Here is a 14802-nt window from a genome sequence, read left to right on the forward strand (position 1 = left end):
TGGGGTCCGCAGGATGCGCTCGCGGGCCTCGGCTGGCAGCTGGCGACTCCCCTAGGTGAACCGACTTCCACGCAGGACACCGCCGCAACCTCGGCTCTTTTCCCAATCGATTGGCTTCCGGGAGTGGAGGCCGAAGGACAGCTTCCGGTTTCTCCGCCCGCCCCTTAGGCCCCGCCCCCGACGCGGTCTTCCTCCCCAACCAGCCTACTTCCTCCTCCCGGCCTCGCCCCTGGCCCCTCCTCCCTCGTTCTCAGACCCAACTCCTTCTAGTCCCGCACCCTCAGGCCCCGCCTCCAGCCACGCTCCTCTTCATCCTCGGGCCCCACCTCCTCCTCCCCCACCTCAGACCCCGCCCCCAGTCCACCCTCAGCTCCGCCCCTCAACCCCCCTCTCCCGCCCCGTTCCATTCAATTGTTGGATTGTCGGCGCCGCACTCCCTCCGGCGGCCGGTAGGGGGCGGGGTTCGAGCGTGGATTCACGCGGCGTCCCCCGGGCAGGGGCAGGTGCGGCGCGGAGCTGGGCCGGCGGGTGGGCGGACTCGAGGCCGCGGGCTGGCGGCTGCGACGCCGCGTTGGGTCGCGCTCGGCGGGTAGGCCGCGGTGGCCGCATCAGTGCTGACGTGGGGCGACGTGGGCCGGCGCCGGTCCCGGTGGGGCTTGTCGTCCCACCTCCTCGCGTCCGTAAGCAGTGACGAGGCCCGCTACGTAAATCGCTTCGCGGCGGGTAAGTGGCGCGCCGGCCGGCGGGGCCGGCGGAGCCTAAGGCGGGGGCGCCGGAGCGGGGGCAGGGCGGAGCGGTTAGCCCCGGCCGCCCCCGCTGTTTGCCCCGCGCACCCGGCGGGCGCTTTCCGAGGGGCCACCTCTCCGGCTCCGAGGGAGCGGAGGCCGCCGGACAGGCGGGCGACGTGGCTCCGTCCTCTCCCGTCACTCGCCAGAGCCGCCGCCTCCCGGTCCTCGCGGCCCGAGACCGAGCGAGCGGGGCGCTGCCACGGCGCTGCTGGAAGGCGCGCCGCCCTTGTTCCCCGCGTCCCCTTTGCGCCGGGACCAGCCAGCCCGGCAAGGCCCCCGGAGCCGGAGCGCGAACTGAGAGGGACGCGCGTCCTCGGACGTCTTCCCCGCGGTCCCCGCCGGGGCCCGGACCCGGTCCCGAGTGTGAGCCTCTCACGCTCCCTGCGCGGCTCGGGAAGGGGCGGCCGGCCGGCCGGGGTCAGAGCGATGCTGACCCGCGGGACCAGCGTCGGTCCGCACTGGAGGCCTTGTAACCGGGCGGCTCACCGGAGCGGCTTCCGAACAACTTTTCCTTTCCTGCCTAATTCGCCGGGCTGCTGGGAGTGCAGCCACCCTCCCTGGAAACAAACACAAACCGAGATGCGCAGGGCTAGAGGTCCAGTGTGAAGATTAGATTACATGAATAATTCGTGTTCTCTAGTTTTTTCCCCGTGGGTTCCATATTTTTCTCCTAGTCTTGATACTGCTTTTGGATAACAAGCTGCTTTCCCTTCAAAGTCGTAGTCTTTGAAACTTTGAACTTAAAGGAACTTTTTTCCCCCAAAGAAAGGCAAATTGCAAACAATGTGTTTTGGCCAACTTATGCTAAGTATTAAGATACTGATGTTTAAAAAGCTGCTTATTGATCCAAACGCAGCTTTTCAATGGATTTGATCCTGGATGAGTAAACACTGAAAGCATTGTCATGTTAAGTGTTGGTAATGACACAAACATTTTTGGTGCATCTGTAAATAGTTCAGTGTAAGCAAATGCTTGCCCAGTGACTGTTCAACCTGGAGTCGCTTTGGTGAGTGTGAAGTTGTAATTACACGGATGTTTTGTGTACACATTTTATGAGTGTATGAATAAATTTTTATTGAACGTGTAAACACAAAGGAGCTCTTTAGTCTTTTTGTTTTCACATTGTTCCAGCAGTTTACTGAAATTGGGTGAGTTTAACAAACTCCAGACTCCATAGACTACTCTAGTTTCCTATTGGGGCAAATCACTACATGATTAAAATATGAAATCATGTTTAAAATTACGCACATTTCATGAAAAGTAAGGAAGAGTTTCAGGTTGTTAACATACGTAAGGAACACTGACTGAATCTTTACCAGTATAGACGTATATTCCTGATCCTGTTTTCCCCAACCTGGTATTCTCTACGGGTTAATATTCGGCCAGAAAAGTAAGTCAGGTTTATTGTTGAAGTGGGTAGTCTATTGGAAAGTGCTTAAATGTCTTGTCCCATTTAGGTAGACTTTTAAACATAAAACTGAACAATGCAAACACTTAACAGTTGAACCATTGATGTTTTGACATGCAATCAGTATTGGTCATTAAGGAAATAAACCTGAAATGTCTTTGAATTCTGTTAAGTATTTCTACTTTATTGAACTGATGTCGACATATATAAAAGTCAACTTTGATAATAGCAGTGTGTGCATTGAATACAATTTCAATATTATCAGTACAAGTATATATATATTGTAAAAGTATAGATTTCAAGGAAAGTGTTTCTCATTCATTATACATATGTAGAAGTAAACATTTAAAATCATTTTGTTAATTTCATTTTAAAGAGCACAGGGTGTTTAAAATACTTTTTACCATGGGAATCACACAATAAAGAGTGCCCTGTTCTTAAAAGTAAATCTCTCATTCATGGGTTTTCTTTTAATGATGCTGTAGGATATCCAGTAGCCAATAAGGGAGAATGAAGAGGAAAACCTAAGGATGACATTAGCTGGGATTTATCTTAATATTACTCATGAAGACAAGCCAAGTCTTATTGGTATAATAACAGTTATAGCAATTTTTTAAAATATCTAGTTTGCAAATCTTGACTGACCTTCCCAGGAGTGTTATGGGAAATTACTGGCAAGGTATATGTGAAACAATTTTGAGTGAAGGCATGAGCTAGTAGGTTATTTAGCACTGTTTAAATAACTATCTCACTGGTGAAGAAGGACGCTTGCCTCCAAGAAAACCTTACTAGCAACTTTTTGTGAGGCTCTTTTGAAGTCTCTCAGTTCTCCCCAAATGGGAAGCATCTTCATGCATACTTTCTGAACAGAAAAGTACAACCAGACCAATCAAATGTCAAAATGAAACCCTGTGAAATTTTAACAGTGGGGTTCATGTGATTCTGACATTGTTTACTTTTGAGAATTCCAGAAAACAAACTCAGTTTCTTCAAGGTTATCTTAGTGAAGTTTTTGTTTTTGTTTTTTTAACTCAGCAGATTTAAAATTAGACCATCCTAACTCAGAATGTCAAATGTCATAGAGTTGTGTTCATATTCTCAAACAGCCTCTTTTTTTTCATTGGTAGCACAAAAATTATTTTTTTGCCTAGAAATGCTTAGGAATTTATATCCTAGCATTGATTATGATGAAAGCTTCCAGCTCTGGAATTGGGGCAACTATATATCACGCATAAAGACACTTGGGATGCTTTTGCACCTCTTAAAATTGATGGAGGAGTTAAATTGAACTTATTTAGGTATGTTTCTACACTTAGGTACTAGTTTTGTTCATATACACAAGATAGGACCAACCTAGGTAAGTATAATAATGTTGAAATTCGTTTCTGTGAACCTTAGCTAATTCCAGTGTCTTATATACTCTTTCCCAGATTTTCTAGTTAGTAGTCGATGCAGTTGTACTTTATGTGTAAATAAATGTTTTGAAATGTACTTAAAGTGCGGTAATGAAGTGTTCTGTTGAAAGAAAAGCCCTACAATGATTAGCCAAGCAAATAACTTCCCCAATAGATTGAAAGTTATGTTTCCCTTCATGAAATGGGGCCGGGGCTCGGCCTGGCGGGGTGTGCTTGGAAAAGTGGAGATAGGCCATGACTATTTGAATTTCATTTTTCATTTCCTCCTTAGCAGTGGATTCTGCTCTTCATTGACTGAAATAGACGAAAGCAGGCACCAGGTGGGGAATGAACCGAAAAAGGGATGCTTGAATAGTTAATCCTTTGGTGATTTTAGTAAAGAGTTTAGATTTCTTAAATAATAATGGGTATCTGAAGCAATTAAACTGGAGTGACCTTGAATCTGTATTAGAATGCTGCCTGATTTTCTGTATGATTCATATTCAAAATAGTAAAGACAATATTTACAAGTGTTTCAAATAATTATTTAGAAGAACTGTTCCTGGCCACTTCTGTTTTTACACAAAAGTGTAAAACTTGTTATTTGAAAGTTATTCTAACTACTTCACAAAGATTACAAAACTTTGAAAGTGGCATAATTTCCTTATACTACTGTATTGCTTTGTTTTTCCTGTACTAATCTCCTTCCCCTAAAATGCATAATAACCATAGGCGCGTCCCTGTCAACTTCACATACGTGACGTTTTGTAATTACAGTTGACTCTTGAGCAGCGTGGGAGTTAGGGGCGCCGACTGCTGCTCAGTTGAATATCCCTGTATAACTTTTGACTCCCCCAAAACTTAACTACTAATATAGCCTGCTGTTGACCAGAAAACCTTACCAATAATGTAAACAGTTAAAACATGTTTTCTATGTTGTATGTATTATATACTGTATTCTCACACTAAAGTAAGCGAGAGAAAAGAAAATGTTAAGAAAATCATAAGGAAGAGAAATACATTTACAGTACTGTACTGTATTTATCAATACCATAAGTTTATGAGATGAATCATTTGTCTGTACCTACATCAGTATTGTCATATGATACAAAACACTGCAGATGTAATATGTATTACTGACACTTGACATCAAAAATGAAAAGATAATGTGAAAAAGAAATCTGTATTTATTTATAGGTAACGATTCATACATTAATAGCGCAGAAGCAGCAATATGATTGCCTAGTGTAATTGATACGATTGCTTCACGGTAGCCTAGCCCAAACACTAATGAATGAATCATTGTAGAAATTTATGGCATACAGTATTACAGTCATATTCATATTACAGTATTGGAAACATTGTTACTTTTTTAAAAAAAACCACTTACCTATGACGATAGCTGATTTGCAGTTCCTCCAACTATGAGAGAGAGGAATACTGTACAGTAATGTAGTTCTTTGAAAGCAAAGTTATAAAACAGTAAGAAAACTAACACATTATTTTTATTAAATATCACCTTATGCCTGTGTAAGGATAGACTAGTATCTACATATATTTTACACTTTCATGACATACCTTTTTCTTGTTTCAATAATTATAGGCTATGAGTTTCATCTGTGAGTTTTTCAACTTATTGCAAATCTCCAAAAATTTTTCCAATATATTTTAATTAATTTATTTATTTGTTTTTATTTATTTTTGCTGCGTCGGGTCTTAGTTGCGACACGCAGGACATTTGTTGAGCTGTGCTGGATCTATCGTTGTGACGCGTGGGCTTCTCTCTAGTTGCGGCACGTGGGTTTTCTCTCTCTAGTTGTGGTGTGTGGGCTTAGTTGCCCCCAATGACACGTGGTATCTTAGTTCCCTGACCAGGGATCGAACTCGTGTCCCCTGCATTGGAAGGCGGATGCTTTACCACTGGACTACCAGGGAAGTCCCTCCAATATATTTATTGAAAAGAATTTGCATATAAGTGGACCCATACTGTTTCAAACCTGTGTTGTTCAAGGGTCAACGGTACTTCTCTCTCCTAGCTAGCCTCCCTTTTCCCAGTTTCTTAATTGACTTGGTTGAGGAGGACCAGCTTTACAATGTAAGCTTCATATTCTTCTCCTACTTTCTTTCAAACCTTACTTGCTTTGCTACTTAAATCATAGTTAACTGCTGAGGATCTTCTACTTTCCCAAAAGGCTAAAACCTTTCTTCATCCAGAACTCAAGAAACAGATCATACTTTTCTGTGTTCTTTCTCTTCCTGCTTCCGTTAGAGGTGTACTTCCCTTTATTCCACGTTCTGTTCTTTTTGTTTTGACCGTGCTAATTGCAGTGGGATCTTTATTTTGCCTTTCTTGCAAAAACCATAGCTAATAAGGGGTAGAACTCAAGTTAACACCCAGATCAACCTCCAGTGCCACACTGTTTATATTGCACACTGCTATGCTACGACCACTAGACCGTGTTGCCACCTCAGGAATTGGGGACAAGGGAAGTGGGGAATGAAGAGAGAGGACTCCTGGATAGGGTGGCTGTGCCGATGGTGATGTCACTCCCCAATCGAGATAAAAGTACAGCAAGAGGTGAGATGCAGAGCAAGGGAGTTGAGGTTAGTTTTAAACATATTAGACTTGAGGATCTCTGAAGAAACCGTTAAGAGATGTCAAATAGGCAGATACATACAGGCTAGAGCTCAGGAGAGAGAGGTCCAGGCTGGAGGTGAGATTTGAGACACATCAAGAGGAGATGAGGCAGCCTAGGGGGAGAGTGTGGAGGTGTTTGTGACTGAAAGCCTGGGAATACCAGTACTTAAAGAGTGGGCCAAAGGAGACTAAGGCGAAGGACTGGATAACTTGGAAGGGAAACATGAACGTGGTGTCCTGAAGAGTTCAAGGAGGGCGAAATTTGGGGAGTAGGAAATGCTGTAGGCATGTTGAGGATAGGGACTAAAGATCATTCTTGAAGATTTGGCAAGCAGGTGATCAATCAGTGATGACTTCTTAGAGAGTAGTTGGAATGAAATAATTCTCTGATGAGCCTGAGTCAGGATCAGGTTTATCTGATGGTCATTATTCTGTTGTGAGGCTAGTCATTTGCTCTCTTGATGTCTTGTGATGGGGTGGCAGGAAGCTGAGACTGTCTTCAATGCTGGCAGCCTCTGGGAAGAGGAAATGGGTGGCTGTTCCCAGACTTCACCAAATACCTTTTTCTACTTTTTGAGTTCTGAATCATAATGTATTACTTACTCAGAAATTAAACCAAAGAATATGGTATTTCCAGGAGAAATTGGGAGTTACTTCTCTCTTCTTATATGGTGCCGTACTCATCATTATTATTCAGATAATATTATCATTATTCCTTGTTTAAACATCTGTCTCCCTCATTAGAACCGAAGCTGCTGGAGATCAGGGACATCTTGTTACCTGTGTCTTGGTGCCAAGCACAAGGGCTGGGGTATCTTGGGTGCCAATCACTGTTTAATAAATCAGTAGCCCCTGCCCTCATGGTTACACAGTTGTTATGGAAGATAAGATGTCCCCACATAAAATGCCAGTGTAATATAACACAGAATAAGGTTTAATCTGAATGAATGTCACCATCCTTGTTTCTTGTTCATGTTGTAGGTTGCCTGGTTCAAGTGCCTTACCTTTCCACATTGTCGCTATGGTTGTGTGGGGGCAGGTGGTAACAGTAACCATTGTCCTGGTGCCCGTAGTAAGTTGCAGCACACTTGCCTGCTGACTCAGTTTCCAAATTGGGTGGGATGGTGTGACATCATTTTAGAGAGACCACTTAGGAGGGAACCCCGGAAATAGCATGTTTGTTGCCAAGCATCTCTGTTGCTGGCATAGACGCCTGGAAGGAACTTAGGGATGCGGGTGTTGGTCCTTTCAAATCTAAAACAAATTGAGGGCTCACTGCTCTCCTTTTGTCTTTTTCTTTGCCAACTTTACTTCATTCAGCATGTCAAATGTGTATTTTAAAGAGATATTAGTAAAAAAAAAAAAGGGGGGTTTAATTGCTAGAGTGTCTAAAACAGCTTTTTTAATGGATTAAAGGCTATCAGAGGAGATTTTAAAGGAACGGTTACTATTTTGTTTGCAGTTAAAATTCTTTGACAAAACCCAGTTTTGAAGTTAAGGTAAATGAAAAATAGTTGACAAATTTGTTTCAGTGGAATGAAATTTGAGAAAATGATAGATTCATTCAGTTTATTAAGTGATTATTATTTTAAAATAGAGCTGATACTTAATGAGCGATTTGTAGTGTGTGTGAAATGATTTAGGCAGCACTGCACTCTCTTCAGTGGAAAATGATAAGTAGCACATGATTTAATTTTTTGGAATTTTTTCCTAAGAAAATAAGGCAATTGAATAGTAGTAAGTTTGAAAAAAATACGGAGTTGTTTTCACCTCTCTATGCTGTTTTTTTGTTTTATGGAAATTAGGGTATTCTGGGGTATTCTGGTGTAGTTTTGAGAGATTTTAATTTTTTTAAAATAAAATCTTATGATCTGCCAACTCGACATTATAATTTTACTGCAGGATAAATAAAGAAGAAAACGAAGGAGCAAAGCATTGACTACAAATGTCTTAATAATGAGCAAGTGTGGCAGGAAAAAATATATTAAAACAAATCTAAGGTAGGTGGATATATTATTTTTCTATTCTTTTGAAAGTTCTACTTAGAGAGCTTAAAGTTAAAATGATGGATAAATTAATGGTGTATATCTATGTACCATACATATATATGTGTATGTGTGTACATATATATACACATTATAATAAAAAATATAATAATATGTACCCAAATTGCTCAGCTACTCAATTAGGGAGTTTCTCTTCCACCATGTGCTGTGTGAGGCAATGCAGAGGATAGGTGGATATTCACGGGCAGCTCATTCTAAGCGCTGGCCTTTCCAGTCAGAAAGGAGATTGCACTTAAGGATGTGGACAGAGTTTTCGTTTTTCTGCTTACACTTGTACCTGAAGTTGTAAAACAGAGGGAAGTCTCTACCAAGCGTTTTACAGAAATCCAAATATTACTTTTCAGGTTTTCTTTTAGTTACTTTCAGAGATATTCTGGTTCATCCATTGGGTCTAGCATCAAAAAGAAAATGAATTTTCTTTGACAGTTTTGGTAAAACTATTTAAAAATAGATAATAGAAACAACTTTAATAATTTTTCCTTTTGCTGCTGGATCTTATTTTTAAAAGAGATGAAAATTTTTACAAGGGTAAATATAGTTGCTCTGCAGTGTAATTTGTCTTTGCAAATTGGATACAACTAAGTAAGATTTTAGAAGTTATTAGTTCACTATACACTTTAATTATAATTAGGAAACTGCCTTTGTCTTATTTTTCATTTAGATATTTTTGGTCTGTATTCCTTTTCTCTTCTTTGTTCCTATCTTTTACGAACACTTTCCTGGGTACTTATGATAGCATTTCTTTAAAATGTTTTTCCTTTTTCTTCTGGTTTTTCCTTCCATTTAAATATCTTGTGTGTTCTTGAAACATAGGTATGCTGAAATAACTTTGGTCATTAATTACCTCAATATTTCTATAATTGTAAATATCATTTTTACAGATATATTCCTTTGTATTCATTTCTTGAATGTATATTATACAAATCATATACAGACAGTACTGTACTGTTTGTTGTAGTTCAGTATTTTGGGGAGTTTTTGCAGTATGACATAGATGTTCTACTAAAGGCCTAGAAAATAACAGTAAGCAAACATACAATTCTACCCCCAACCCCTAAAAGTAGTTCACCCTGGAAGTCTTTGAAAATTGTGCTACTGGATGGATCCTATTCTTTTAAAACATTAGTTATATTAACACTTACTGAGCTGAATCCCAATATATTAAGAAGATATTGGGATAACATTTACTTTTCTGTTGAAGAAGAAAATGGTTTGCCAATAATATAAAAAAGATTTCAGAAGAAATATTTAGCTTTCATAAGAAAAGAATGTTACTACTTCCATTAATCATTTATAAATTTAAATATGCCCATTTTAGCAAATCCTTATCTGTTCTTTAGAATTGTGGAACTGAATGTTTGCCAGTATTTTGCTTACTGTTAGCTTATGGTGCTTAATGGACTTTTTAATTTGTTTTAGTGTTTTTATTGTTTTATCTCATATGTTTTTATTTTTAAATATTTTGTAATTTATATTTCCTAATTGGTCTTTTTCTGTCTAATTTGGATTTGTTTAAGATTAAAATATTACATAATTAATTAATTTATAGATTACTCTATTAATACTAGTATAACTATGATTAAAATTTGTTACAAAAAGTGAGATTTGGGGGAAAATATTGTATGTACACCTCTTTAATTTTCACTATAAAGTATGTAAGTGAATATACTTTAAAGTATGAAATCTTTCAAATCTTTCATACTCAAATCTTCACTCATACTTAAAGTATGAATCTTTCATACTTTAAAGTACGAAAGATTAAGATGGAGCTTTCTCTTACACTTTTTAAATAAATTCCATCAGGACTACTGAGGCTGACTTACAGATGTTAGTGTTGATGTACATCAGTTCCAGCTGAGGTCTGGGTCCTGTATTTCCTGCTGAGTTAGTGTTTGAAAATACCCAGTACAGTGCCTGACCCATGTTGAGCACTTAAATGTTAGTTGAATCTTCAGCCCTGAGTCCTGGCCTGGGTTGGTTTTTAGTGGGTTTAGGCGGTGGTACTGGAGAACAGTTGGATATAGATCAGCAGAATGAACTTAGTTGAAAATGACAGAGTGTGTAAATTGGTAGTGCTGACCTTACTCTTCTGTAGATGATTTTTACCTTCAAATAAATTGATTTAGTATCAAACTTTTACTGAATGACATGTACTGGGCACTGTACGAGGCACTCCAGGAGAATAAAATGGGATAAGATTAGAGTCTCTACATCCTAGTGGGAAAGACAAAGCATATCTAAATGAAGATTGTGACAACAGTTGCAGCATACTCAAAAGCACAGCATTGGTTAAGATGTATCTAAACGGGACTACTGCTCAGGGCACTGGCTGTGGAAGGACCCCTGAGGTCACAGTCACAAGACCTCTTGTTCACCCTCTATCATGCAGTCTGTTGTGTCCTCTGTAGAAAGTCACTTAATCTCTCTGAACCTTATTTTTATCATTTTAGTAACACCTAACAGTTGCATAGTCTTCCAGAATAGTTGATTAATTGGCTTATTTAATGATTATGGTAGATTCTGTACTAGGCACTGGGAATACATTGAAATCTAAGATGTGGTCTCTGTTGCACACACTGTGCTAGTACTTTGTGGACAGATGTGATATATGCTAGACAAGTGCTGAAATGGAGGGGATTGCACAAGATGCTTTGGGAACTCAGAACAGCGTAATTGTGCCCAAGGCTATTAGAATAGGCTTTGAAAGATGGTGTCCTTGAGCCAGGCTTTGAAGAACAAGTAGAAATGCGCCTGTTGGACGGAGAAGGAGTGAAGGGCATCCCAGGAACAGGGAAGAGCAGATATAAAAGATTAGAATTGGGGGAATAAGATGTGTATTTGACCAAAAAATGGCTCATAAGGAGGCTGGAATGCAGAGTGTGGGAAGGAATGGGGTGACTGGAGATGAGGCTGTAAAGATAAAATGAGGTCACATTGTGAAAGAAATTGAATGGCAGTTTGGTTTGGTAATTGAGAATATGAACTTTGGAAAAAGGCCTTAGTTCGAAACCTGGCTTTGCCACTCAATACCTTTGTGGTAAAATCAGATTCTTAACCTCTTTATGTCTCCTTTTCCTCACCTCTAAAAGAAGAACTAGCTATATTGCCCTTATAAAGTTGTTAAGAATGAAAACTAGTAGGCATTTACCACATGGTAAGCACTTGACAAACGGTAGTTGTAGTTAGGATTACTGTGAGAAGTTTGGGTTTTATCCTGTAGTCAATAGGAAGCTCCTGAAGAGTTTTAAGCAGAAATATGTTTCAGAAAGATAACTGTCGGCAGCACAGTGGTGGCAGAGAAGAGGACTGAATTGTTCTTTGCAAGGTAGAATCATCCCACCTGCTGATGGCACTGTAGGGAATGAAAGGGAGAGGGTTTCAGGATGACACTCAGGTTTCCACTGGAGCAGATGGATTGAAGTGGGGCCCCATTTCCTGAGGTGCAAAACTCAGAGAAGGAACATATTTGTGGAGGAAGAAAAGGAGTTAGTTTTGGACCCATTGAGTTTGAGGTACCTGCAGGACATCTATTTGGAGATGTTAAGTAGGCACTTGGATATGATTCTGGAATTCAAGAGAGACCTCTGGGCCAGAGATCTAGATTTGAGAGTCATAAGCTTAAAGCTGGTGCTTGAATCTAGAGAAATGGATGATATTACACAGGGAGAGATTTGAGAGTGAGGCCAGAAGGCTAACCAGAGTCCTAAAGAATGCAGTGTTGAAGGTTAACACCAAGTAGGAGAAGGAATTGGCAAAGGAGCTTGTGGAGAAATTGTCAGAGAATCAGATGGGAGCAGAAAATCAGTATCGTGACCTCAAGATACCCAAGAAGGGAGATGTCAGAGGTTTTGAGTGCTGCTGAGGGATCAAACAAGATAGGACTTAAAATGAACATTGGATTCAGTGACTGAGATAGATTACCCCTACTAGAGAAGTCTTCGTGGGGCAGAAGCCAGTTAGGGGTTGTCTGGGAGTAGGTGGGAGGTGAAGAAATGGAGATAGTGTTGGCAGTTCTTTAAAGTAGCTTAGCAGTGAGAGGAAGAAGAGAGGTTTGAGAGAGCAGCTAGAGAATGACTTCTGGTTCAGTGGTTGTGTGTGTGTGTGTGTGTGTGTGTGTGTGTGTGGGGTTGGGGAGACTTGAACAAGCTTAAACCTTGGCAGGAGGAAGCCATTGGGGAGGGCAGAGGGTAATTGTTAGTGTAATGCCCCCATAGCCTAATGAAGAGGGATCCCAAGGACAGACAGGAATTTAAGTCTGGGGAGTTGGAAGCAAGGGAAAATGCAGGTGTAGATGTAAGTGGATTTGTTGATTTGGTGGCAGGAAGTTGAGGGGGTTCTCATCTGAAACAGGAGGCAAGGTCTCATGTGGAATGTGATAGTAGGTGAGCTCAGGGATTTGAGAAGAGGGAGACTTGAAACAGTAGCAGAGAATGGGAGAGTAAGCTTCCAAGGAAGCAGTAAGATTGCTGCTTATTTGAGGTTGAAAACTGGATTCAGTAGCCTTAATAATATTCTCTTTTAAAATTTTGTTCAGTATTGTTCATTGGTGCATGCATAGAGGAGACAGAACAGGTTTTATCTGAGATTGGTATTTACTAAGCAGATAAAACAGAAGGAAAAGGGACAAGGGAATTTAGGGTATTGGGAAACAGCAGTTAAAATGAGAAACTATGGATTCTAAGCTGAGTAGGACGGGATGTGAAGAAAGGAGGAGGCTGATTGAAAGGGAGAAAGTAGTGGTCTAGAGATCAGTGTGGTGGAAATACAGGCGTGATGGGAGTAATTGAGGGTGGGTGTGAGCTGGGAGGATAGAATATTGGTAGAGTGGGATGTCAGAATTAATTATTTCAGAAGTGGAGCAGTTTTGGACACTGACAAGGTCCAGTGTACGGCCAGCCCCTCAGGTAGAAGGCTGTAGGGGAGGGAAGAAAGTCATTAAACTGAGGCATCAGGGTGAGGGATGGGTCCTTTGTTTTGAGGGTGGAACATAACACAGAATGGTGGAGAGGAAAGCTTTTTTAAGTCAGGTGCCAAAGTCTTCAGTGTCAATCCTTGAAAGCAGAAGCTGATGATTATCATATGGATGAGTCGTATCGGATGGTACACCCAATTACCTTGAGGCTCTGTGAACAAGAGTTTTTATGAAGGAGCAGAGGAAGCACAGCTGGGAAATAGTGGGGATCAGTGAGGATGCCAAGTCAACATTGGGATCTTGATTCAGTGTGGGAAGACAAACAGCTCCCTCTTGAGGGGGCGTGTGGGGGGTTTTGGGAGTTCCAGACAGCACATCGCAAAGGCTTCGGAGGAGAACAGGAGCGAGCAACTGTATTATGGGGGGAAAGGAAGCACTGGTTATGAGAGTGAAAATGAAATGTGGGAGGAGCTTGTATCTTTGACAGTGGCTGGGGAAACCAGAATGTGAGATGTTAATGGATACGATTCTGGCATAGGTGAAGGGGCATTGCAGTTTAGTCATGGCTTACAGGGGACCTTACTGTGATGTGTGAGTGGACGGTAGCAGTTGTGAGGAGCAGCAATGCAGCTGCTTGGTCCAGTGCTGGGATAGGAGGTTAGTGGATGATGCCAAGTGTGGCAGGGAGGATGAACGGGGGTGGCGGGGAGGGTGGTGCTGCTAACCTTCCATTTCTGCCTTTCCTCACTAGGAGGCTCAGGGCCTCATGGCATCCTGATCTGGCTGGTATTTAGCTATATGGATTTTTTGGTAGTTGGTGTGGTACTGACTCACATACAGACACATGATTCTAACTTTGGAGTTTGAATGGATAGTGATGCTCTTGACTGAAAGAAGGAATATAAGAGAAGGGATAGGTGTCTGTGAAAACTCCAGGTTAAGTTGCTCACTGTGGGGGGGAAGCACAAATACAGATTTGGGAGTCAAATGCATCTAGGATTAAGGAAGCCATAGTATGTAGACTGAAAAAAGTAAAAGGGCAAAGGATTGAACTCTGGGGAATACCCAGGAAAAAAAGGGAACAGTGAACGTGAGTGCATGAAATAGTGTGTATAAAACACTTTCATGTGTAAAAGAGTTTGAAATGTTTAATAACTTATGAAGTCTTTCATTATATCTCAAAAAACAACTCCTGAATAGCTTAGGTTTACCTTTTTAAGCATTAGTGCTTTTTTTGGTGGGAGTCTTCCTAGATTCTATTATGTATACTCCTCTTTCCTTAAATTATACAAAGTATAATTATTTTCTTAATGACTCAGGATAGTTATTGTAAATATCAGTTATTGAATTTTAACTCATAAATTCTTCAATTTCCTGAATATAAAGAACTAGGAGACTTTACCCTGTATGGGCCCAAATTGCTACACACTTGGAATTCCTTTTTTAAAAAATAATTTAAAAAAATTTTATTAAAGTATAGTTGATATACAATATTATATAAGTTACAGGTGTACTAATACAGTGATTCACAATCTTTAAAGGTTCTACTCCATTTTTACTTATTATAAAATATTGGCTATATTTCTTGTGTTGTAC

The 14802-nt window shown here is 40.9% G+C and overlaps 1 protein-coding gene across 17 annotated transcripts in view; it reads left to right on the forward strand.

Annotated features, from left to right (window-relative positions):
• Positions 1-460: 460 nt before the first annotated feature.
• Positions 461-14802, forward strand: part of CREM (cAMP responsive element modulator) — a 65213-nt gene continuing 50871 nt past the window's right edge. For 4 of the 17 annotated variants that reach the window (XM_030837027.3, XM_060293172.2, XM_060293175.2 and 1 more), the window contains exons 1-2: positions 461-723; positions 8131-8228. In XM_030837027.3, coding sequence (XP_030692887.1) covers positions 8185-8228 — 44 coding nt within the window. In that variant the 5' untranslated portion in view covers positions 461-723; positions 8131-8184. The remainder of the gene's footprint in view (positions 724-8130; positions 8229-14802) is intronic. The other 13 variants (XM_060293176.2, XM_060293188.2, XM_060293177.2 and 10 more) reach the window with 6 other exon arrangements.

The sequence above is a fragment of the Globicephala melas genome, chromosome 2 (genome assembly GCF_963455315.2).
Source record: "Globicephala melas chromosome 2, mGloMel1.2, whole genome shotgun sequence".
Taxonomy (NCBI): domain Eukaryota; kingdom Metazoa; phylum Chordata; class Mammalia; order Artiodactyla; family Delphinidae; genus Globicephala; species Globicephala melas.